Below are 25,579 nucleotides of genomic sequence, written 5' to 3'. Positions count from 1 at the left end.
TCCTAAAGTGCTGGGATTACAAGCGTGAGCCACTGCGCCGGGCCTGATTTATTTATTTTTAGAGGCAGGATCTCTCTCTGTTGCCCAGGCTAGAGTGCAGGGACCTGACCATAGCTCATTGTAGCCTTGAACTCTGGAGCTCAAGCGATCCTCCCACCTCAGCCTCCTAAGTAGCTGTGAGTACAGGTGCAACCACCGGAACCAGCTTCTACTTGGTATTTATATACATTATTTATATGGTTGGTGGGACTTACTTCCACTTTACAGCTGAGGAGTGGGAGGCTCAAAGGGGTGAATCAATTTGCCTGATCACATGGCTAATCACTGGTGCACCCAGGTCTGCCAGACTGTATGATAAACCAGGAGTTATTCTCATTAAAAAACATTTAGCCATGTCAAGGTGGACAAAATTATCTTCGAAATTACCACCAGGCCAGGTCTGATCTAAGCTCCCAGTTTTGTTCTCTTCTTTGGGTAAGAGCTGATTCCACAAAGGGAACTGGCAGGCTTTAGGTGGAGATATTGGCCTTCCGTCCCCTCTGCAGCAACTCAGGTTTCGCTGCAGAAATCACTAAGACGCTGAGATCATCTGTCTCCCTGGGCACCCCTGGCCCAAGGGCCCGCAGTCATCTGTGGGAGAAGCTGCTGGAAGAAAGCACATCTGGGAGACAGCCAGTATCTGTTCCTTTGCAGCTTTTGTATTTTGGTCTCTGCTCTGTATTCTGGAGCCCTCCAACATACCGAGTCCCTTTTCCATTTGGCACCCCTGGGAACATCAGAAGGTGGTTTCTTGTCTCTCATTTTACTCCTAAAGTTTATTCCTCAGAGCCTAAGAACACCAAGTCCCTAAACCAAGTATCAGCAGAGAGAGGGACCTGCCCCCTTTTGCTTTATCCTTCTCCCCTCATCCCAACCCATCATCTGCCCCCTCAATAAACAGCACAACGGTACTATCAGTGGCTTCATGATAGACATAGCTTTGGACGAATTTTTTTCTGATATAAATTAGTGAACTGTCCTCCAAGTGGTACATGATACTGTGTTGGTGTCTCTGCCCAGAGACCCCCGTGGCCAAGGTGGCGTTCCTGATCGTGTGCTCTTAGACACGTGACTATGCGCAAAGGCCGCAGTTCTGTGCGAATGCTCAGTGCCAGGTAAATACAGGACTGGATCTCTCAACTGGGGATTAGTAGCTCCCGTGGGTTGAGTGTTGCTCAGGTGTCCCCTGCCAGGCAGTATCTTCTACTCACTCCGTAAGCAAAAGGCTCCTGGGGTCTTGCATGCCTTTTAGGGGCTTTTGGATATGACACTAAACTCTCATCCCCACAGCTGTTGCCAGGCACTGTAACAAGGGCAGTCAATATATCATCTCATTACATTATTTCTTCAGTCTTCACTGCCGTCCTCTGAGGTGGTAATACAAACTCCATCGTATTGATGAGGAAATCAAGGCACAGAAGGGTTAAGTAATTTGTCCAAAGCGGGAAGAGAAAAATATCACAGCTGAGGTTCAAAGCCAGGTCTGACTCCGGGGTCCACCCTTTACTTGTACTCCATGTTGCCTCTGATCCTAAAGGCATCCTTTGTGCTAAGAATTGTGTGCTTCTCCGTGGACTACAATGTCGACCCCCGAGGTCAGGAGCATCACGGCCACATTGAGAATTCTGCTCCGTGCATGTGCAGACCACTCTCTCTGAAGGAAATATACATGGAAATATGCTTCGGAGGCAGCCTGGGGCGGGGGGAAATGATGGAGAGAGGTGACAAGATTTTGAAGGCTTATTCTATGAAATAACAGCTTTTTTTTCCTTCAAATTCAATGGATTGAGCCAAGATCCGGCATCTTTACTGACGCTCAAAAGCTTTAATTAGGCTCATCTCAGGAATCATGGCTCTGGAAAGCTTTCACAGGCCGATAAAGGAATTCCTGCACCTTTGTGATCATGCTCTTCTACCTTTCACTTCCTGACCATCTGGCTTGACTTCAAAATCACATATATGCTTCAGTGTTTTTTTAATTGGGATGCAATTTCATCCAGCTTTTTTTTTTGAGACTACCACTGCAGCTTCCAAAAATGCATGCTGAGGCCCCAGTTGCCAGGAGAACTGTAGTGTCACTCAGAGGGACATGATGATGAGCTTGCAAGAGAGCTCGCTGGGAAGGTGCATGGGCCTTCAGGGGACTTTTGAGTGCCTTCCATCCACCCGCTACCCCCTTGTCAGTCCTCCAATCCTTCAAACCATCTTCTAGACAAGTTTGCAGAGCTTGACTCAAATGTACCCTGGAGATTTCAAAATTAGAGAGATGACACTGTTTGGGGATTCTTCTGTAAGTCTTATGAAAACTTAGTGGAGCAGTGATTCCATGCAAGGTCCACTGTGGATTTTTCTCAACTCTGCGTTCTCAGCAAGTATCTCAGTGATGACTTAGGAGATCAGAACATGCTGATAATTATTTAAATTATTGATGGATTTTTTTTTCTTCTAGGGTTGAGTATTTTTATACTAGAACTATGCTTCAGTCTAGGGAATTAACATTTTGCTAAAATATTATGTGTAAAATTCACTCATTTAAAAATGTATTATAGAGGGAAGAAGAAAGGAGAGAGCCAGGAATCAATATTTCCTAAAGATATGGATAGATCGGAGACAGTGTTAGGAGCTCTTCATACACTATCTTGTTTAAGCCTCATAGCACCACTGAAGGGTGGGTGCTATTATCCCCAGTTTACGGATTAGAAAATAGAGGCTTACAGAGATTATGTGACTTTCTACCATTTTTCAGCTTGTAAGTGTCAGTGCTGCAATTCAAATATAGGTTTGTCTCACTCTAAAATATATATTTATTATTTTTTAATATTTTATTTTATCGAGAACAGAGTCTCGCTCTGTTGCCCAGGCTGGAGTGCAGTGGCACAATCTCGGCTCACTGCAACCTCCACCTCCCAGGTTCAAACGATCCTCCTGCCTCAGCCTCCTGAGTAGCTGGGACTACAGGTGCCCGCCACCACGCCTGGTTAATATTTTGTATTTTTAGTAGAGACGGGGTTTCACAGTGTTACCAGGATGGTCTCTATCTCCTGACCTCATGATCCACCCACCTCAGCCTCCCAAAGCGCTGGAATTATAGGCGTGAGCCATCGCGTCCAGCCTATTTATTTATTTAGAGATGGAGTCTTGCTCTGTCTTCCCCAGGCTGGAGTGCACTGGTGGGATCTTGGCTTACTGCAGCCTCTGTCTCCCGGGTTCAAGCGATTCTCCTGTCTCAGCCTCCTGAGTAGCTGGGAGGACAGGTGTATGCCACGGTACCCAGCTAATTTTGTATTTTTAGTACAGACAAGGTTTCACCATGTTGGCCAGGCTGGTCTCCAACTCCTGACCTCAGGTGATCCACCCGCCTCAGACTCTCAAAGTGCTGGGATTACAGGTGTGAGCCACCACGCCCGGCCTAAAACATTTAATTCATCAAAAGTACATTTTTTAAAAATTCCTGGTTTCAGGTATTTATTTTTTTAATTTTAATTTTTAAGCCCTCACCTCCTTTTTTAAAAAAATTCCCACAAAAGAACATTTAGATACAGGTACAAGTCACTGCTGAATGGACACACAACATCTTAGTTTAAGTAAACTCCACATGTAAAATATCCAGATTTGAGTTCCTCAATCCTGTCGTGCCTAAAACCTGAACCATCCCTGGGTTCCCTGATGATTAAGCCAAAAGTTCCCATTTTTTATTAAATGATTTTGGGGTTGTTTTTAATCACTTGCAGCTGATTTCATATTACTCTCCATAAGTTGGTGCACATGAGAAAAATCAAAATAATCACGTTTTGGGTCACTGAGAGTGACAACAGGAATGAAATAATATTCTCTTTTTTTTTTTTTCTTTTTTTTTGAGACAGAGGACTCTCGCTCTGTTGCCCAGGCTGGAGTGCAGTGGCACCATTTTGGCTCACTGCAAGCTCCGCCTCCCGAGTTCATGCCATTCTCCTGCCTCAGCCTCCCAAGTAGCTGGGACTACAGGTGCATGCCACCACACCCAGCTAATTTTCTGTATTTTTAGTAGAGATGGGGTTTCACCGTGTTAGCCGGGATGGTCTCAATCTCCTGACTTCGTGATCCGCCTGCCTTGGCCTCCCAAAGTGCTGGGATTACAGGCGTGAGCCACCATGCCCAGCCAATATTCTCATATTGGAGCACCACCAGAAGGTCAGAAGGATCGATCGATCGAAAGATCAATCTCTCTCTCTCTCTTTCTCTTTCTCTCTTTCTTTCCCTCTTGAGATGGAGTCTTGCTCTGCCACCCAGGCTGGAGTGCAATGGCGCAATCTTGGTTCACCGCAACCTCTGCCTCCTGGACTCAAGCGATTCCCCTGCCTCAGCCTCCCTAGTAGCTGGGATTACAGGCATGTGCCACCGCACCCAGTTAATTTTTGTATCTTTAGTAGAGACGGGGTTTCACCATGTTGTCCAGGCTGGTCTTGAACTCCTGGCCTCAGGTGATCCACCTGCCTCAACCTCCCAAAGTGCTGGGATTACAAGGGTGAGCCACCATACCCGGCCTATTTAGTTTTTTGGTTGTTTGTTTTAAGTTTTTTTTTTTTTTTTTTTTTTTTTTAGTCTGCTAAACTGAAAATATTTACTGTCTGGACTTTTATTTTTTATTTTTATTTTTATTATACTTTAAGTTTTAGGGTACATGTGCACAACGTGCAGGTTTGTTACATATGTATACATGTGCCATGTTGGTGTGCTGCACCCATTAACTCGTCATTTAACATTAGGTATATCTCCTAACGCTATCCCTCCACCCTCCCTCTTCCCCTCCCCACAACAGCTCCCGGTGTGTGATGTTCCCCTTTCTGTGTCCAAGTGTTCTCATTGTTCGATTCCCACCTATGAGTGAGAACATGCAGTGTTTGGTTTTTTATCCTTGCGATAGTTTGCTGAGAATGATGGTTTCCAGCTTCATCCATGTCCCTACAAAGGACATGAACTCATCCTTTTTTATGGCTGCATAGTATTCCACGGTGTATATGTGCCACATTTTCTTAATCCAGTCTATCATTGTTGGACATTTGGGTTGGTTCCAAGTCTTTGCTATTGTGAATAGTGCCACAATAAACATACGTGTTCATGTGTCTTTATAGCAGCATGATTTATAATCCTTCGGGTATATACCCAGTAATAGGATGGCTGGGTCAAATGGTATTGCTAGTTCTAGATCCCTGAGGAATCGCCACACTAACTTCCACAATGGTTGAACTAGTTTACAGTCCCACCAACAGTGTAAAGGTGTTCCTATTTCTCCACATCCTCTCCAGCACCTGTTGTTTCCTGACTTTTTAATGATTGCCGTTCTAACTGGGGTGAGATGGTATCTCATAGTGGTTTTGATTTGCATTTCTCTGATGGCCAGTGATGATGAGTATTTTTTCATGTGTCTTTTGGCTGCATAAATGTCTTCTTTTGAGAAGTGTCTGTTCATATCCTTTGCCCACTTGTTGATGGGGTTGTTTTTTTCTCGTAAATTTGTTTGAGTTCTTTGTAGATTCTGGATATTAGCCCTTTGTCAGATGAGTAGATTGCAAAAATTTTCTCCCATTCTGTAGGTTGCCTATGCACTCTGATGGTAGTTTCTTTTGCTGTGCAGAAGCTCTTTAGTTAAATTAGATCCGATTTGTCAATTTTAGCATTTGTTGCCATTGCTTTTGGTGTTTTAGACATGAAGTCCTTGCCCATGCCTATGTCCTGAATGGTATTGCCTAGGTTTTCTTCTAGGGTTTTTATGGTTTTAGGTCTAACATTTAAATCTTTAATCCATCTTGAATTAATTTTTGTATAAGGTGTAAGGAAGGGATCCAGTTTCAGCTTTCTACGTATGGCCAACCAGTTTTCCCAGCACCATTTATTAAATAGGGAATCCTTTCCCCATTGCTTGTTTTTGTCAGGTTTGTCAAAGATCAGATGGTTGTAGATGTCTGGTATTATTTCTGAGGGCTCTGTTCTGTTCCATTGGTCTATATCTCTGTTTTGGTACCAGTACCATGCTGTTTTGGTTACTGTAGCCTTGTAGTATAGTTTGAAGTCAGGTAGTGTGATGCCTCTAGCTTTGTTCTTTTGGCTTAGGATTGACTTGGCAATGTGGGCTCTTTTTTGGTTCCATATGAAGTTTAAAGTAGTTTTTTCCAATTCTGTGCAGAAAGTCATTGGTAGCTTGATGGGGATGGCATTGAATCTGTAAATTATCTCGGGCGGTATGGCCATTTTCACAATATTGATTCTTCCTACCCATGAGCATGGAATGTTCTTCCATTTGTTTGTATCCTCTTTTATTTCCTTGAGCAGTGGCTTGTAGTTCTCCTTGAAGAGGTCCTTCACATCCCTTGTAAGTTGGATTCCTAGGTATTTTACTCTCTTGGAAGCAATTGTGAATGGGAGTTCACTCATGATTTGGCTCTCTGTTTGTCTGTTATTGGTGTATAAGAATGCTTGTGATTTTTGCACATTGATTTTGTATCCTGAGACTTTGCTGAAGTTGCTTATCAGCTTAAGGAGATTTCGGGCTGAGACGATGGGGTTTTCTAGACATACAATCATGTCATCTGCAAACAGGGACAATTTGACTTCCTCTTTTCCTAATTGAATACCCTTTATATCTTTCTCCTGCCTGATTTCCTGACCAGAACTTCTAACACTATGTTGAATAGGAGTGGTGAGAGAGGGCATCCTTGTCTTGTGCCAGTTTTCAAAGGGAATGATTCCAGTTTTTGCCCATTCAGTATGATATTGGCTGTGGGTTTGTCATAAATAGCTCTTAATATTTTGAGATACGTCCCATCAATACCTAATTTATTGAGAGTTTTTAGCATGAAAGCCTGTTGAATTTTTGTCAAAGGCCTTTTCTGCATCTATTGAGATAATCATGCGGTTTTTGTCATTGGTTCTGTTTATATGCTGGATTACATTTATTGATTTGCATATGTTGAACCAGCCTTGCATCCCAGGGATGAAGCCCACTTGATCATGGTGGATAAGCTTTTTGATGTGCTGCTGGATTTGGTTTGCCAATATTTTATTGAGGATTTTTGCATCGATGTTCATCAGGGATATTGGTCTAAAATTCTCTTTTTTTGTTGTGTCTCTGCCAGGCTTTGGTATCAGGATGATGCTGGCCTCATAAAATGAGTTAGGGAGGATTCCCTCTTTTTCTATTGATTGGAATAGTTTCAGAAGGAATGGTACCAGTTCCTCCTTGTACCTCTGGTAGAATTAACCTGTGAATCTGTCTGGTCCTGGACTTTTTTTGATTGGTAAGCTATTAATTATTGCCTTAATTTCAGATCCTGTAATTGGTCTCAGAGATTCAACTTCTTCCTGGTTTAGTCTTGGGAGAGTGTATGTGTCAAGGAATTTATCCATTTCTTCTAGATTTTCTAGTTTATTTGTATAGAGGTGTTTATAGTATTCTCTGATGGTAGTTTGCATTTTTGTGGGATTGGTGGTGATATCCCCTTTATCATTTTTTATTGCATCTATTCGATTCTTCTCTCTTTTCTTCTTTATTAATCTTGCTAGCAGTCTATCAATTTTGTTGATCTTTTCAAAAAACTAGCTCCTGGATTCACTGATTTTTTTGAAGCCTTTTTTTTTGGTCTGTATTTCCTTCAGTTCTGCTCAGATCTTAGTTATTTCTTGCCTTCTGCTAGCTTTTGAATGTGTTTGCTCTTGCTTCTCTAGTTCTTTTAATTGTGATGTTAGGGTGTCAATTTTAGATCTTTCCTGCTTTCTCTTGTGGGAATTTAGTGCTATAAATTTCCCTCTACACACTGCTTTGAATGTGTCCCAGAGATTCTGGTATGCTGTGTCTTTGTTCTCGTTGGTTTCAAAGAACATCTTTATTTCTGCCTTCATTTTGCTATGTACCCAGTATTCATTCAGGAGCAGGTTGTTCAGTTTCCATGTAGTTGAGCAGTTTTGAGTGAATTTCTTAATCCTGAGTTCTAGCTTGATTGCACTGTGGTCTGAGAGACAGTTTGTTATAATTTCTGTTGTTTTACATTTGCTGAGGAGTGCTTTACTTCCAACTATGTGGTCCATTTTGGAATAGATGTGGTGTGGTGTTGAAAAGAATGTATATTCTGTTGATTTAGGGTGGAGAGTTCTGTAGATGTCTATTAGGTCCGCTTGGTGCAGAGCTGAGTTGAATTCCTGGATATCCTTGTTAACTTTCTGTCTCACTGATCTGTCTAATGTTGACAGTGGGGTGTTAAAGTCTCCCATTATTACTGTGTGGGAGTCTAAGTCTCTTTGTAGGTCTCTAAGGACTTGCTTTATGAATCTGGGTGCTCCTGTATTGGGTGCATATATATTTAGGATAGTTAGCTCTTCTTGTTGAATTGATCCCTTTGCCATTATGTAATGGCCTTCTTTGTCTCTTTTGATCTTTTTTGGTTTAAAGTCTGTTTTATCAGAGACTTGGATTGCAATCCCTGCCTTTTTTTGTTTTCCATTTGCTTGGTAGATCTTCCTCCATCCCTTTATTTTGAGCCTATGTGTGTCTCTGCATGTGAGATGGGTTTCCTGAATACAGCACACTGATGGGTCTTGACTCTTTGTCCAATTTGCCAGTCTGTGTCTTTTAAATGGAGCATTTAGCCCATTTACATTTAACGTTAATATTGTTATGTGTGAATTTGATCCTGTCATTATGATGTTAGCTGGTTATTTTGCTCGTTAGTTGATGCAGTTTCTTCCTAGCCTTGATGGTCTTTACAATTTGGCATGTTTTTGCAGGGCTGGTACCGGTTGTTCCTTTCCATATTTAGTGCTTCCTTCAGGAGCTCTTGTAGGGCAGGCCTGGTGGTGACACAATCTCTCAGCATTTGCTTGTCTGTAAAGTATTTTATTTCTCCTTCACTTATGAAGCTTAGTTTGGCTGGATATGAAATTCTGGGTTGAAAATTCTTTTCTTTAAGAATGTTGAATATTGGCTCCCACTCTCTTCTGGCTTGTAGAGTTTCTGCTGAGAGATTCGCTGTTAGTCTGATGGGCTTCCCTTTGTGGGTAACCCAACCTTTCTCTCTGGCTGCCCTTAACATTTTTTCCTTCATTTCAACTTTGGTGAATCTGACAATTATGTGTATTGGAGTTGCTTTTCTCGAGGAGTATCTTTGTGGCATTCTCTGTATTTCCTGAATTTGAATGTTGGCCTGCCTTGCTAGATTGGGAAAGTTCTCCTGGATAATATCCTGCAGAGTGTTTTCCAACTTGGTTCCATTCTCCCTGTCACTTTCAGGTATACCAATCAGATGTAGATTTGGTCTTTTCACATAGTCCTGTATTTCTTGGAGGCTTTGTTCATCTCTTTTTATTCTTTTTTCTCTAAACTTCTCTTCTCGCTTCATTTCATTCATCTGATCTTCCATCACTGATACCCTTTCTTCCAGATGATCGAATCGGCTACTGAGGCTCGTGCATTCATCACGTAGTTCTCATGCCATGGTTTTCAGCTCCATTAGGTCCTTTAAGGACTTCTCTGCATTGGTTATTGTAGTTAGCCATTTGTCTAATTTTTTTTCAAGGTTTTTAACTCCTTTGCCATGGGTGCGAACTTTCTCCTTTAGCTTGGAGTAGTTTGATCGTCTGAAGCCTTCTTCTCTCAACTCGTCAAAATCATTCTCCATCCAGCTTTGTTCCATTGCTGGTGAGGAGCTGCGTTCCTTTGGAGGAGGAGAGGTGCTCTGATTTTTAGAATTTTCAGTTTTTCTGCTCTGTTTTTTCCCCATCTTTGTGGTTTAATCTACGTTTGGTCTTTGATGATGGTGACGTACAGATGGGGTTTTGGTGTGGATGTGCTTTCTGTTCGTTAGTTTTCCTTCTGCCAGTCAGGACCCTCAGCTGCAGGTCTGTTGGAGTTTGCTGGAGGTCCATTCCAGACCCTGTTTGCCTGGGTATCAGCAGTGGAGGCTGCAGAACAGCAGATATTGGTGAACAGCAAATGTTGCTGCCTGATCGTTCCTCTGGAAGTTTCGTCTCAGAGGAGTACCCCACCGTGTGAGGTGTCAGTCTGCCCCTACTGGGGGGTGCCTCCCAGTTAGGTTACTTGGGGGTCAGGGACCCACTTGAGGAGGCAGTCTGTCCATTCTCAGATCTCAATCTGTGTGCTCTCTTCAAAGCTGTCAGACAGGGACATTTTTTCGGCCTATTTAGTTTTTTATTTTTTTTTTTGAGAAGAAGTCCCACCCTGTCACCCCGGCTGGAGTGCAGTGGCGCGATCTCAGCTCACTGCAACCTCTGCATTCCAGATTCAAGCAATTCTCCCTGCCTTGGCCTCCCATGTAGCTGGGATTACAGACACCCACCACCATGTCCAGCAAATTTTTTTGGTATTTTTTAGTAAGGACGGGTTTTCACCATGTTGGCCAAGCTGGTCTTGAACTCCTGACCTCAGGTGATCCACCTGCCTCAGCCTCCCAAAGTGGCTGGGATTACCGTGTGAACCACTGCCCCCAGCCAGATATACATCTTTAAAATATTCCAATACTCTCTTCTAATGTGATATTGAAAATGGAAAAAGAATACGTTTACACTGAGTCTGGGAGTTAGTGACTCCCCACATGGCCAGTGGCAGTGTCTGCAGGGGCGGGAGGCAGCGGGTGAGATGACTGGGGGCCCTGGATGCCAGACCCGGCTCCTTCCCCCTAACATCTGTATTTCTCCAAGTCTTAGGGTCCAAGTTTCCTCATTTCTAAACTGCAGATGATAAAAGGGGCCCTCCCTATTGGTGACGTTGTGAAGAGAAATGAATCAAGTGCTTTACAGAGTTAAAAGGGTACATTTTTTACTCACTGAATTTGAAAAAAAGAAATTGATACAGATTTTGTATTCTATATTCCATGAACATGTTTCTTTCTGCCTTGAGACTGCTGCTTCATCTGTACAATGTAATCACTACACTGCTGTTTTTGGATTTATGTACCTTCTGATAGATCGTTTTAACTGCCTGTGATGGTACTAGTTAAAAGGTTATCATGGACTCATATATATCATGGAAAATTAGAATAGGTTTGATATATTAATAATTACACCAGTATAGAATGATTTCAGCCCTTGGGTCTCTGTTTAACCTTAATAATAAAAATAGCTAGCATTAATTGGGTATTATCTATGTGCTAGGTACTTTGCACATTTTATCTCTTCTACACTTCACCCAATGAAGTAGTTACTATTATTAACCCCATCTTACAGATGAGAAAACTGAGGTTTGAAGAGCTCAAGTTAAATTGTACAGAGTGGGACATTTGGAAGATAGCAGGGATGGGATAATTGGCTGGGAATTGGGAGTTTCGGCACTGAACCACTCCACTGCCTGCCTTCCCATCACTCATGTCAGGCTGGCTTGTGGTGCTGTGGGCAGGGGGATGACACTGCTCTTTCCTGTGCCAGGACTCACCTTTGATGAGCCATTCTCATCCTTGCCTGTACAATGAGGCAAATGGACCAGAAAATTTCTGGAAAACATTTATGGAAAGGCATCTTCTATGTCTTCTAGTACATAAATCAGGCCATGGAAGAGATATTTGAATGATGAGCTCCCTGTCCTTACCGTCCTGTTTCCTCATCTCCATTTCCCCTCATTCACCAGCAGTGGTTCCCAAGGCCTTGCTTCCTCACCAGGGGATACCGTGGAGCACAGCTGGACTACCACTCCCTGGGTGACCCTCACCCAAGGAGCTTCACAGCCCTGACACCTACCAATATAAGCTGCTCCATCTGTCACCATGTACTTGTTGCGATTTAACCTAGGAAAGGTGTGATTCTTTTGTTCTTTCGTAGCACAAGCATTCTCTCTTTCCAGATCAAAAAATTTCTGTAAGAAAAAAAAAAAGGGCAGGTAAATAAGAGGAATGTTTCTGGTCTTGTCCAAGAGCACAAAAGAATGCATTATCCAAATATCAACAATAGACCTCAAGCTGGGTTATGAAAGCCATACTCTTATTACCTCATATAGATGAAGCTATTTTTGTTCTCAAATCTAAATAGGCAACAAGAGAAAATTAGCGTGCTCAACTAGATATATAATTAACACTTTTAAGCTACAAAATGAACACAAAATTCATTTTCTTTTTTCAGCAGGATAAGGGCCAGAAGGTTGTTTAATTCTCATTGTCTTATTCATCGGGGTGCGCTGGCATTTGAAGCATGCCTCAGGGTGCTTTCTGTCAAGCATGGCAATGAACTGAATGAGTATTCTTACATGTTGCATACATTATGTCAATGACTAGCTGATTAAACTGGGGATTTGCAAAGGTCAAAAGAGACTTTGCCATAGGAACATAGGAACAAATACTTTTCTGTCTGAACACCTGAGTCTAGGAGCTCTTTGGATAGACAACTCAAAAAAAAAAAAAATCACAACTTCAAACTGTGAATTCTGAATTTCAACATTTATTGACTCAAAAGGCGACATTCCAGTTCACCCAAGGCCAGGAATGGGGCAGCTAAAAGAAGGGGGATGACTGCAGGAATGGCCAGGCCATGCCTTAGGGGTCTGTGGAATTGGCTAAATTTTCAGATGAGGCTTAAACTGTGGCTAAGCTCATGGAACTCCATGACTCAGCTCACTGGAAGACACTAGTCAAAGGTGAAAATATCAGGTATCCCCTATATGGGAAAATGTTGAGTATTTTCAGAACTGCGTGGAACCTTGTGGAATGTCTTACAGCTATAGAATCGTGTATTTAAAGGAAAGAAGAGGCAGGGAGGAAAATGGCATGATACCTAGAAAAGGAGATGTCATTTACAGTTTTAAAACTGTAAGTGTTCACATTTGGTTTGAGGAAATAATGAGAGTTGGACTTCCCCCTCCCCTAGCGTGGTAGAACGGTGATAAACTAGATGATCAGTAAGATCCCTTCTAGCCACAAAAGTTCTATTTTGATTTTTTGTAAAACCCTTGAGGTCCACGGAACAGAGATCAAAATCTACTACTTAAAAACTGTCTATTCCACAACACAGGTAAACACGTTATCTGTGTGGCTCTCAGGGCCCTATCACCACGGTTATAGACAATGATACCTGGTTCACCCAGTGTCCTCAGTTCCTGTCTTCTGTAAAATCTGCATTGGTTTCTGGACTCTTCAGACTGACTTAATAACCTGTGAATGTTCTTAAGTCACAGTTTTATGTTCATGAGGTCACATGAATATTGAGGGCATCACCATCAATAACAGCCAGAAGTCACCTCGCTTGGACATAATATCACAACACGTGGCCACACGTGTGACTGTTTCCTTTTGGGAAAGATATTATTGTAGAATCAAGATGGATTTCAAAAAGAATAAAATATACATCTTGAGTTAAGTCAAGGATAGAGTCACAGCTTGAGGCTTTAGTAAAAACCCATTTGCTCTAGAAAGTCAAAGACGGCCCTTAAGAGGGGAAACAGCTTTCTCTGGAAGACTAAAATGACAGCAGAAATCAGGTTTTATTCACTGGTGTTATTCGACACCTAATACACTGTGGGTGACAGCAAAGACATTTCAAAAGGGGTTTATTAATTTGTTAAAAAAAACTAAAAAATCAGCTGACTGGGAGAATTCTGTGCTTCACAGTCTTTTCTCTTTTCATGAGTCCCTCATGGAGATAAGCCCACATCAGGGCTGGAGGTGGTTGGAGGTGGGGGTGCCCACTCCTTTAAGGACAGAGATTCCCTACCTAGTTCCCAGGCCATGTGCTTTGTCAGTGCTCCCAGGCTCCTGGAGACACGCTCTATGCAAGATTCCAATCCTCACTTTTCTTGGAAGAGTTTATCACCCATCTGTGTTCTAGACATTAGGGCCATAAGCTTCTTGATCATCTAGGCTTGTATTGATGCTTAGAAGTGTATGGCCTCTGTTTTATAAAATGGCTATATGTGAACTACTAATGTTTAGTTTATTCAAAAAAAAGTGACCATCTATGATCAAAAACATCAAAAAGATGAAGTCTGATTAAGTACTGTAAAGGTTGCAATGATGGATGCTACTTTCCTTGTAATTTTTTGTAATTCTTAAATGAGAGCAGTTGACATTTCACACCCTAGAAGTTTCGACTGCAGGTGCCCTAGTGGCAGGTGTGCTGTGGGGGTCAAGAAACAGTGGGTGGACATGGACCCGTGACTTGGCCAGAGGAGAATTTGGAAAAGGAGATTGGAGCAAATGCACCATATGGTATACCAAAAGCCCCAGACTGTCCTCTCTGTTCCTGCTAGACCTCACGAATAACAGGGGCTCCTCTGAGTGCGAGTGTACTGACCTCCAGAGTGCATGACTTCACTGGGCAGCCTCTTCACCCATGGTCACCCTTCCCCAGCACACACCTGCAGAAAATGGCTAACCACACCTTGGACTCAGGCACTGTCCTGGGTTCTGCCCTGTCCCCTCACTGGCTTGCAGAATCTTTCTTATTACTCTGCCTTTATTAGCTCCCTTCTTTGACTTCATTTGTTCATGCATGCACTCATTCAACATGTATGTTTTGAAAACTCCACCAAGCGTCATGTGAGCCATTGGTGAACTAGACACCTGTTCTTTTTCTCACTTCCTTTTTTCTGGAGCTCCGTATGCCACTGTAATTATCCGGAAAATGCTATTTCGGAGCTGAATCAATCCCAAGAGTTCTCTTGTCTGTGAAAAGGTATTGAACACAATTAGACTCCATTCTCCTGTGTCTCTGACTTCCTAGGACTGCACCTGCTTCTCCTCTGATACTGGGCACCTGACTCCAAACCCAGGTTGGTGCCCTGATCCAACTCCTGGTTGTTTCATTTATTTGAAAATCTGGCCTGGAAAACAGATCTGTGGTAGTAATCAGTCATGTTTTTATTTCCAATACTTACACTGATTTGTGACTACACAGATATGTGCATGATTTCCTCAGTTTACAAAAACCAGTTAAGTAGAGATCAGAATTTCTATTATCCATCAATGTTACCAGACTATTCGGGAGATTAAGATGAAAACACAGGTGAGAAGCATTGTTTTTGGAAATTTACAGTAAATTCTAAATTTTTATGTATTTAAATTGTTAATAATTTCATGAAAAATAAAATTTAAAATATCTTAATGGCATGAATGAGTTACAAACATTTTATCTGATTCTTTTTTTGATCCTCAGGGATATAATTTGGATGTGTAGCTTCTCATATCTTTGAGCAGATGCAGTATATGAAGTTTTTGTTTTTGCTTCGAGACAGAGTCTTGTTCTGTCCCCAGGCTGGAGTGCAGTGGCAATCATAGGTCACCGCAGCCTTGAACTCCTAGGCTAAAGTGATCCTCTTGCCTCTACCTCCTGAGTCCTGAGTCCCTAGGACTACAGATATGCACCACCATACCTGGCTAGTTTTTGCTTTTTTTTTTTTTTTTTTTTTTTTTGTAGAAATAGGGTCTTGCCATGTTGTCCAGGCTGGTCTTGAACTCTTGGCCTCAAGTGATCCACTTGTCTTGGCCTCCCAAATTGTTGGGATTACAAGTGTGAGCCACTGCACCTTGGTGTATGTGATGTTTCTTAATATAGATAAGAAAGATTAAAAAGGACTTTGTAACTGCAATGATCTCTTCTACATGCAGACGCCATGGAGACATGTTTAAGAGCTCAGGTTCTGGAGTTCAAAAGACTTGGGTTTGAGTCTTGCCCCGTTACTCACTAGTGTCCTTGAGAGAGGTTATTTAATGTATGCTTCAGTTCCCATGTCTATAAAATAGGGAAAGTACCTGTTTCACTGGGTAAATGTAAATATTATTATCTCTTAAGTTTTTTCGTAGAGAAGGGGGTCTCCCTACTTTGCCCAGGCAGGTCTTGAACTTGTGGCCTCAAATGAACTTCCTGCCTTGGACTCCCAAAACACTGGGATTACAGGCATAAGCCACATGTCTGGCTGTGTGGTTGTGAATATTATATAATCTACAGAAGGCATTTAATTCAGTGCCTGGATGACTGTATATACTCATGAATATTCATGAATCTAACACATTTCTTCACTTATTTAAAAAGTATTAAGTACTTACTAAGTTCAGGCAATGTGAAGTGGTTCTGTCATAACAGCAACACAACAAAAACTTAATAAATGATGTAGCATTGGTTTACTCAATGGACAGCAGGCAGCAAGTAAATTGGTATTGTAGGGTGGAGAGATGAAAACTCATGTTATACAGTGACAAATTATTTGGTAAAAACATAGCCAGCATTTATTTGGAAGGAATACCAAGTACCACTGAACCTTTGGCTTATAGGGCTTCGGCTATAGGGACTGGGGAAATGAATTGTTTGTACTGTGTGTTGGTTTTTTTTTTTTTTTTTTTTTTTTTCCTTCAGAGACAGGGTCTTGCTCTGTCTCCCGGGCTGGAATGCAGTGGTGCAATCTCGGCTCACTGCAACCTCTGCCTCCCAGGTTCAGGTAATGCTTGTGCCTCAGCCTCCCAAGTAGCTGGGATTACAGGCGTGCACCACCACGCCCAGCTAATTTTTGCATTTTTACTAGAGATGGGGTTTCACCATGTTGTCCAGACTGGTCTTGAACTCCTGGCCTCAAGTGATTCACCTGCCTTGGCCTCCCAAAATGCTGGGATTATAGGCGTGAGCCACTGTGCCTGGCCTGTTAGTTGTGCTTTTAAAAAGCTTATTAGAGGAGATAAATAGGCTCAGGGAAGGAAGGGCTAGTTTATAAATGATATAAATGATATAGAGAACAGATCAACCAGAAATTTGGTATTTCACAGGGCTGGAAAAGCTGATTGTACCTAGAACTCAATAATAGAAAATAAGTATGAAAAATCCTTTAAGTGGCCAGTTAAGACTGAGCCCTGTAGAAAAGATGAAATAATTGGTGTAATTATAATAGGTGTAATCTTCCCACCTGTGTCTGATGGTTTTGCATGAACTCTATCATTAGAGAGAGAGAGAGAAGTCTATGAACTAGAAAGCATAATTCATCAAGTTAGGGAATTATGTACAACAAGAAACTCTGGACATGGCTATGGATACATGGAAATAACTAGAAACAAGTACATCAGAACCTATTACATTTCTGAGAAACTTGCATTGCCCAAGAAACCAACCAGCTCATGCTAGGACCCCAAACTCCTTTAACTGTTCATGCCTTAAAACAACCTTGGGTCCTTGGTTTGAACCAGCAGGAGTATGAGGACTTCACAGTACCTGCCCAGAAGAGTTTTATAATTGCTGTGGACCAGGAACTGCCATGGGCCTCCAAACCTTCCCTTTCTAATGGCAGTTTTCCTTGTGCGTATCCTGTTTCTGTACTTAGGGAGGGAGGTAACCTTAACCTGATGTTAGGTATTTTTTGGTGTGTGGTGGGGAATTGTTACGGTTTTGTTTCAGTTTTTACATTGACAAACTATGATGTACCGCTTTCAGGCTTGATGTCCAGAAATGCACATCACTGGAAGACTGTGCAGTGACTGCATGAAACTTTGCATTTTCTCCCTTGTGGGAGGTGGGAATGAGGGTTCTCTATGAGGCAAGATGAGTGAAATGGATCCTGTGTACCAGGAACTTCAGACCATGATGATTCACAAACCTGTTCCTTTGTCACCCTGGAAACACAGCTGACTTTCTGACCATGGTCATAAGCCTCCCTGGCCATTAGGCATGGCCATGTGAAAGCTATCCAGGCAGTGGAATGAAGGCTAAAGGGATGTTCCCTACCTCCAGTCCCAATCCAAAATGCCTCTCACACAGCCCTCCAATTTTGCTCTTCTCCTGTCTGGCCTTGGGATATTCAGGGTCAGGGCGATCTTGGAAGCCATGTGTCAAAGTTAATTGCGGAGCCCTTGATACCCTGGGTCCCTAAATGCTGCAAGGAATGCAGCTTCATTACCTAGAAGAGAGCCTGCCACAGGCCAGATTCTGTTGAATGACTGCATGCGGGTTGAGAAAAGCTGAGGCCTAAAGGATCAGTGGTTATGAGGTGGGTAAACATGGAGAAGAAGAGTGTTGTAGGCAGAGGGAATAGCTTGCACCAAGTCTGGGGCGGAGGAAGAGGGCGACGAGGACTGGAGTAGAGTCAAACATGACCTAGAGAATTAACACATTTCAGGTATTGCTAATTCCCAATCTTACCTCCCTCAAGGTCTCCAGAGGGGGATTAGTATGTGGCCCAAGGGACCTGGGGCAAGCATGGGGACCCAGACGACGAGGCATCTGGGTGGGGGGACTGTGTGCTGCTGCATGCTCCAGTGCTCTGTTGGTCACAGTCTTAGAAATAGGAGCAGTAGGTGAATGGGGTCGTTCAAGGAAGATGGAGAGGGCCAGGCGCGGTGGCTCATGTTGGTAGTCCCAGCACTTTGGAAGGCCAAGGTGGGCAGATTGCTTGAGCCCAGGAGCTCAGGACCAGCCTGGGCAACATGGTGAAGCCCCATCTCTACAAAAAATGCAAAATTAGCTGAGCCTGGGAGTCAAGGCTGCAGTGAGCCGGGATTGTGCTACTGCACTCCAGCCTGGGTGACAGAGCAAAACCCTGTCTCAAGAAAAAAAAGAAAAAAGAAAATGGAAAGGATGCAACAGAAAGTGAGAAGAGGGCTGGATGGAGGAGGCATCAGGAAACATGAGCTCTACTCTCCTTTTTTTTGTATGAGATTGTTTTGAAAAAATTACTTAATGTGCTTTTTGAAGATTGTCATCCTGGTTCTTACTGGAACTTTACACATAGGTGTATGCTTGCAGCTTTCACACACATGCAGAGGGCATTCACTTTTTATTTAATAACACAGTCAACGTAATACTTACAACTTTCAAACTGCAGTTGGCTATTTCAGTGCAAATCGCTTTAAGTGATGAAATAAAGTTAAACGTAAGGGGATCAGTTTCCTTCCAGAAGCTTAAAAGGAGTCGAACTCTAACGCTTCGTAAAACTAATGCTTCTCTTATTTTTGCATCCAAGTCTGGCCAGTAAGTCCTGCAGAAATCATATCCAAATAGAAAAAATAAACTAAGTTAGTTTGGGAAAAGAAATTTACTAGACAGCATAGAACACTGATATTACTCAGATCATTACTTTATCCTGTAATATATAAACAACCTCATCGGAGAGGCTGAAAAGCATACAAGCCTCTTAGCTTAGGCACCAAGAAATGATGATTTGCTGGGACCTGCCCCTGCCTAAAAGGAGGTTTCCCACCACCAGGTCATTGGGCTGTGTGGGCTGGGCTGAGGACAGGCTGACTGCCTCCACAGGCCACCCTTACTACATCTCTGACGCTACCTGGGCCTCAGTCCACTAAGAACTGATTATCCAATAGAATTCCAGTTAGGAACCCTGAGCACCCCCTCAGTCCCCAAATGCCACTAAAACCTCTCTTTGGTGATTGTCCCCGAAATGAACTTATGCTCTGGTCATCTGAGCTTCCCCACACTTTCTTTTCCCGACTGTCTTACCGTAGTGTCTCCTTACCAAGCCTCCCACGACTCCCCTGCCTTCCACGTTTTCTGCAGGGTCTTTGGAATCTTCCAACAGGCAAAGTTTCCCCAACAGGCTCGGCCTTTTCTCTGAATCCTTAAGCCTTTGCCTTAACTCGAAGAAATCAGGATTTCTTCCCTGAGGCCACAGCTTCTCCTGAATTCCTGCGTGCATTTTCTACCATGACCTGGCCACTTGGCTTATGATGTGGGGCAGACTCCCACTCTGCCTCTGCCGGCCCCCAACACACACTGTCACTTCCAGAACTGTCATTTAATTCTTATGTTAAAACAAAAAGCTTTCCTGTCTTAAGGACCAAGCCTTGAATCACTCTCCCTCCCCTCGGCCCTGACATTTGTAGACCTTTTGTTTACTCACCAAACTCTTGCCCTAATTCTGGGCCAATTCAGTATTTGAACTAATGATACATTATTTGAAACTGTAGCCTGCCAGTGTCATGATCATTGCACCTCTAAAGGCCTCCTGTCCTTATTCCCCACTCTCTTAATTGCTTTTTCATCACGTGCAGGCTGCAGATTCATGATGCCTTCAATCTGCCCGGTCCATCAGCTCCTCCTGTCTCCCTTGCCGGCCCAGCCTCATCTCAGTTCTGATCACTTGAAAGATACTTGCCTCTGTACCTTCCTCTTGCTCTTGGCAAAAATCTAGATCCTGGATCCACGCTACAGTTTTCTTTGTCTGGTTTTATACCCATGAAGCTGAGGACTACAGGAAAGATCATCTCAGCCTTGTGCTCGAAATTGGTTTCTCTGCCTCCAGTCATGTACTTCATCGATGACCACCGCAGTGATCCATCTAAAGCAGATCTGGTGATGCTACTTCTTGAATTAAAACAGTGGGGCCGGCATGGTGGCTCACACCTGTCATTCCAGCACTTTGGGAGGCCAAGGCGGTGGATCACTTGAGGTCGGGAGTTTCAGACCAGCCTGGACAACATGGTGAAACCCCGTCTCTAATAAAAATACAAAAATTAGCTGGACATGGTGGCATGCACCTGTAATCCCAGCTACTCGGGAGGCTGAGGCAGGAGAATCACTTGAACCCAGGAGGTGGAGGTTGCAGTGAGCCAAGATTGTGCCACTGCACTCCAGCCTGGGTGACAGAGCAAGACTCCATCTCAAAACAAAACAAAAAAATGCCACCCCCCCACAAAAATCCATAAAGTGGAAGCTCCACAAAGTCACAAGACTCCCCCAGTGGTCGGGATCTCTGGTTCCTGGCCCTTGCCCCCTCTCCAGTTAGATCTCTCACCACCTTACCTTTGAGCTCTTTTTCTCTACATGTGAAACTTGGCTCATGCTGTCCCTTCCACTGGGAAAATTTTTCACCCTTTTCTGACAAATTCCTCATTATTTTTTTTCAAGAAACTTTTGTGGAGAAACTGAATATTTTGAATTATAAGTCAGTGAGCATCTCCTCCAATGGGCTTCTTCTAACCCTGAAGCTGTGCCGTGGGGCTCTTTCACCTAGCGTCTGTAATATTCTGCACTAGGGAGGCTGAGGCAGGAACGGTGATCATTGCACCTCTAAAGGTGATATTCATCATGATTAAAGCATGAACAGCATACGATCTCAACCTCCATCTAACAAGACAGGAAGGAGACTATTAGAACACAGAGGTGTGAATGGTACAATGAATGTACCTGAGGCTGAGGCAGGAGAATCACATTATATTATTATATTATTATATATAATATATATATTATATTACTATATTATATATTATTATTATATTATTATTTTATCATAAAGGCCATTAGAGACCTTTAGAGGTGCAATGATCATGACACTGGCAGGCTACAGTTTCAAATAATGTATCATTAGTTCAAATACTGAATTGGCCCAGAATTAGGGCAAGAGTTTGATGAGTAAACAAAAGGTCTACATATGTCAGGGCTGAGGGGAGGGAGAGTGATTTAAGGCTTGGTCCTTAAGACAGGAAAGCTTTTTGTTTTAACATAAGAATTAAATGACATTAATTCTCATTAAATGTACCTCAGGTACATTCAAGTGATTCTCCTGCCTCAGCCTCAGGTGCATTCATTGTACCATTCACACCTCTGTGTTCTAATAGTCTCCTTCCTGTCCTGTTAGATGGAGGTTGAGATCATATGCTGTTCATGCTTTAATCACTGGTACACAGTGCTCAATAAATATTTGTTGAATGAGGCCAGGCGCGGTGGCTCATACCTGTAATCCTAGTACTTTGGGAGGCTGAGGTGGGTGGATCACCTGAGGTCAGGAGTTCGAGACCAGCCTGGCCAACATGGTGAAACCCCATCTCTACTAAAAATACAAAAATTAGCTCGATGTGGTGGCACGTGCCTGCAGTCCCAGATACTCAGGAGGCTGAGGCAGGAGAATGACATGAACCTGGGAGGTAGAGGTTGCAGTGAGCTGAGATCTTGCCATGGCACTCAGCCTGGGCGACAAGAGCAAAACTTTGTCACACACACACACACACACACACACACACACACAAATGGTTGAATGAATACATAAATAAAAAGCATTAACACTTCAAAGGCTAATCAGGCTACATTTTTATTATTCCGTTACACATTTACTAATTTCCTTGTGAAAGATGTATTTTATGTGACTGAAGAAATAAATAATGAACAACCCCAAACTGAGACCTAAATAATTGACTTGCTTAAGAAAGAGAGCTTGATTGCTAAATCAGGAAGAAGTGAAATAGGGCTTCTGAATTTTTTTTTTTTTTTAAACGGAGTTTCACTCTTGTTGCCCAGGCTGGCGTGCAATGGCGTGATCTTGGCTCACTGCAACCTTGGCTGTCGAGGTTCAAGCGATTCTCCTGTCTCAGCCTCCCGAGTAGCTGGGATTATAGGTGTCTGCCACCATGCCCAGCTAATTTTTGTACTTTTAGTAGAGATGGGTTTTCACCATGTTGGCCAGGCTGGTGTTGAACTCCTGACCTCAGGTGATCGGCCCACCTCAGCCTCCCAAAGTGCTGGGATTACAGGCATGAGCCACCGTGCCTGGCCGGCTTCTGAATTTTTACTGTAGGATTTATTTAGTCACAGATCATTGTTCCATTCCCTTCCTACTACCTTGAAAACTAGAAGTTATTTCTAACACTATTGCTAAATGATAGTGTCTGTTTTTTTTACACACTGTTAATCATTTCTGATTTGGGAGTGTATGATTTTTTTCTCTTTCATCTGGATGTTTGGCAATGTATAGACTAAAAGTTAAGTCTGAAAGATTAATTCCATTAACATACTGAAATTTGATAGTATTTACCTATTTATTAAAGTTGAATTCACTCCTGAAAAGCTTTTCCGGGACTAGATACAGATGAGTAACCAGTCTGAATTTATACAAGTAATTAATTTATCTGATTGAGAAGAATTTAATTATAATCTTGATGCTTGGACTACTTCTTATGTCTCTTTGATGACCTTTCAATTTAGAAAGTTAAAAGCATTTACAGGTTTAAAATTTTAAAAATACAATAAAAGAAGTTTCATTTAATAGCTGAAATGGTAGATTATAACCAAAATGCAAAATTTCAAGTGAGTCTCTGATTCTTTAACATTCTTTTTGTTTTCTCTAGATTTTAGATTTCTAAAATATTTTAGATCCTCCGTGCTAATTATTTACCTCTTGACCAGGAAGAATCTCAATTTTGTTCATAGAACTTCATGGAACAAAGGTTTTGTCAATCCTGAGAAATCATTATGCCATCTTAACATATAACTCCCTGAACTTGACCTTACTCTCCTTCTCAATAACAGCAAAATCAGGCAAAACCCCTATTATGTTTTGAAACGTTCCCAAAGTAGAGGTAAAATCTAAAACTAAATCTAAAACCAAGTGAACAACAAAGGGAGGAAAAATAAAAAGGAGGGACAGAAAAGGTGTGGAAGTGTGTGGTGAAAAAAATCCATGAATGTCCAAAGGATGCACTGTGTGTGTGTGTGTGTGTGTGTGTGTGTGTATGTGTGTATATATATATATATATATATATATAGAGAGAGAGAGAGAGAGAGAGAGAGATGGAGTCTCACTCTGTTGCCCAGGCTGGAGTACAGTGGTGTGATCTTGGCTCACTGCAACCTCTACCTCCTGGGCTCAAGCGATTCTCCTGCCTCAGCCACCTGAGTAGCTGGGATTATAGGCGTGCGCTACCACACCCAGCTAATTTTTGTAAAGATGCACAATATTTTAAAATAAAAATATTTCAATAATACAAATCTTGCAGCTAAAAGTGCTTTTCTACTAGCTGTTATAAGAAATGATCATTTTCTGGGGGAAGGACTCTTTTTGTAATCCTATGGTTATTTGTGTAAAGAAGCTACCTACTATGCATTATGTAGGGTTGGTGATGTAAGAATTATTCAAGCAATAAAGGGCACACTTAATCACTTAGCCTCAGTAAATGCTTATTTTGAAACTGTAATATTACAAATTAAAAAGGCCTTGGGTCGCACTCCCCAAAATATGCACTTTGAAAACATTTCCTGGATCAAACTAATTATTCAAGCACCTCTGCATTCCCAGCAAGAAAGCAAAAGTGGGAATACCTAAGCATGGCCATGCATTTATGCATGCAATGATTTCCCAAAGAGTTTGTCATAAATTCCATCCCTGAATTTATTCCGTGTTTGCATGCTTAAGCAATGATGAATTATTGAAAAGCACTGCATTTTTAAACTGTTCTCTTTTCACAGAGAAGGATGGATTGACTGAGAACATAGATATTTGAAGTTTCTTTCTCTCTCTTTTTTTTTTTTTTTGAGATGGATTCTTGCTCTGTCACCCAGGCTGGAGTGCAGTGGCGTGATCTTGGCTCACTGCAAACTCCGCCTCCCGGGTTGATGCCATTCTCCCGCCTCAGCCTCCCGAGTAGCTGGGACTACAGGCACCCGCCACCACACCTGGCTAATTTTGTTTTTGTATTTTTAGTAGAGACGGGGTTTCACCATGTTAGCCAGGATGGTCTCGATCTCCTGACCTCGTGATCCGCCCGCCTCGGCCTCCCAAAGTGCTGGGATTACAGGCGTGAGCCACCGCACATGGCCTCTTTCTCCTTTACACTGAGAAGATATTATGAGAATTTGGCATTAAATGAAGACTGCTGTGAATATAAAACAACAATGCTTCCTTTAAGGAAAGTCTGGCAAGACTACTCAGTTTCAATATGCCCTTTTCAGATATATCCTTGTTAATAATTTTCAAATGATAATTTTTTTCCTATAATATTTTATCTTTTATCCTTTCAAATAATTTTCAAGTTGAGAGCAACCTAATTTTCTTTTGAAAGTTACTCTCATTTCCATAATGTAAACTACTGAGGTACTTCTGTAGGGTGAGACCATGAGCCTTTAAAATGGACCCACTTTGGGAAAAGCTCCGTAATGAGTAAATTGCCAAAGCACGTTAAACAGCATTGAATGGTGTGCTCTTCCTAAGGCAACCTGATGGCGTCTCCATTTCCAGGCTGGCTTCTCCTGTGGTGCCCAGTTTGGTGCCTGGTCTTAGGGACTGGGTTCTAACCAGAGGCTGGGCATTCACTGACCTTTTGGTGCTTGTGCTGGAGATAGGCAGGTAGTCCATGACAGCGATGTACACATACTGCTTGGCATCATCTATCACACTGTAGATGGCATCTATGTCAAAACTTCTGTTTTTGGGGCAAAAGAGTTTTGGGGAATTCTGTGAAGACACAAAAGCCAAACTTTTAGCGTACTAATTTTTGGCAGCTGGGGATTTATTTATTTCCTTTGTTTCCACGGACCTTGGCTTGTAACTATATTTTTGCAAACCTAATTTCTGCTTCATCAAATTAGACAAAGATATTTTCAATCTTATCAAAGTTGAATAAAGATCAAAGTGTGGTAGGATAGGTCTCAAGTCTGTTTTGGAAAGAATTCTTTTATTATCTGACACATTTTGATTTTCAATTTTTATGTATTAAAAAATTTAATTGATACATAATTGTATATATTTATGGGGCACATAGTGATGTGATTCATATAATGTATAGTGATGAGATTATGGTAATTAGCATATCTATCATCTCCAACTTTATCATTTCTTTGTATTGGAAACATTCAATATCTTCCTTCTAACTAT

General features: G+C 42.2%; 1 protein-coding gene across 5 annotated transcripts in view; it reads right to left on the bottom strand.

Annotated features, from left to right (window-relative positions):
* PLD5 (phospholipase D family member 5) overlaps positions 1-25,579 on the bottom strand; it is a 444,561-nt gene that overhangs the window by 9,061 nt on the left and 409,921 nt on the right. For all 5 annotated transcript variants that reach the window (XM_031002678.3, XM_055380520.2, XM_055380524.2 and 2 more), the window contains 3 exons: positions 25,023-25,159; positions 18,790-18,958; positions 11,758-11,872 (listed from right to left, as the gene is read on the bottom strand). In XM_031002678.3, the coding sequence (XP_030858538.2) occupies positions 11,758-11,872; positions 18,790-18,958; positions 25,023-25,159 (421 nt within the window). The remainder of the gene's footprint in view (positions 1-11,757; positions 11,873-18,789; positions 18,959-25,022; positions 25,160-25,579) is intronic.

The sequence above is a fragment of the Gorilla gorilla genome, chromosome 1 (genome assembly GCF_029281585.2).
Source record: "Gorilla gorilla gorilla isolate KB3781 chromosome 1, NHGRI_mGorGor1-v2.1_pri, whole genome shotgun sequence".
NCBI classification, from domain to species: domain Eukaryota; kingdom Metazoa; phylum Chordata; class Mammalia; order Primates; family Hominidae; genus Gorilla; species Gorilla gorilla.
Note: the sequence above shows the minus strand (reverse complement) of the source record. Positions and strands in the feature narration are given on the sequence as shown.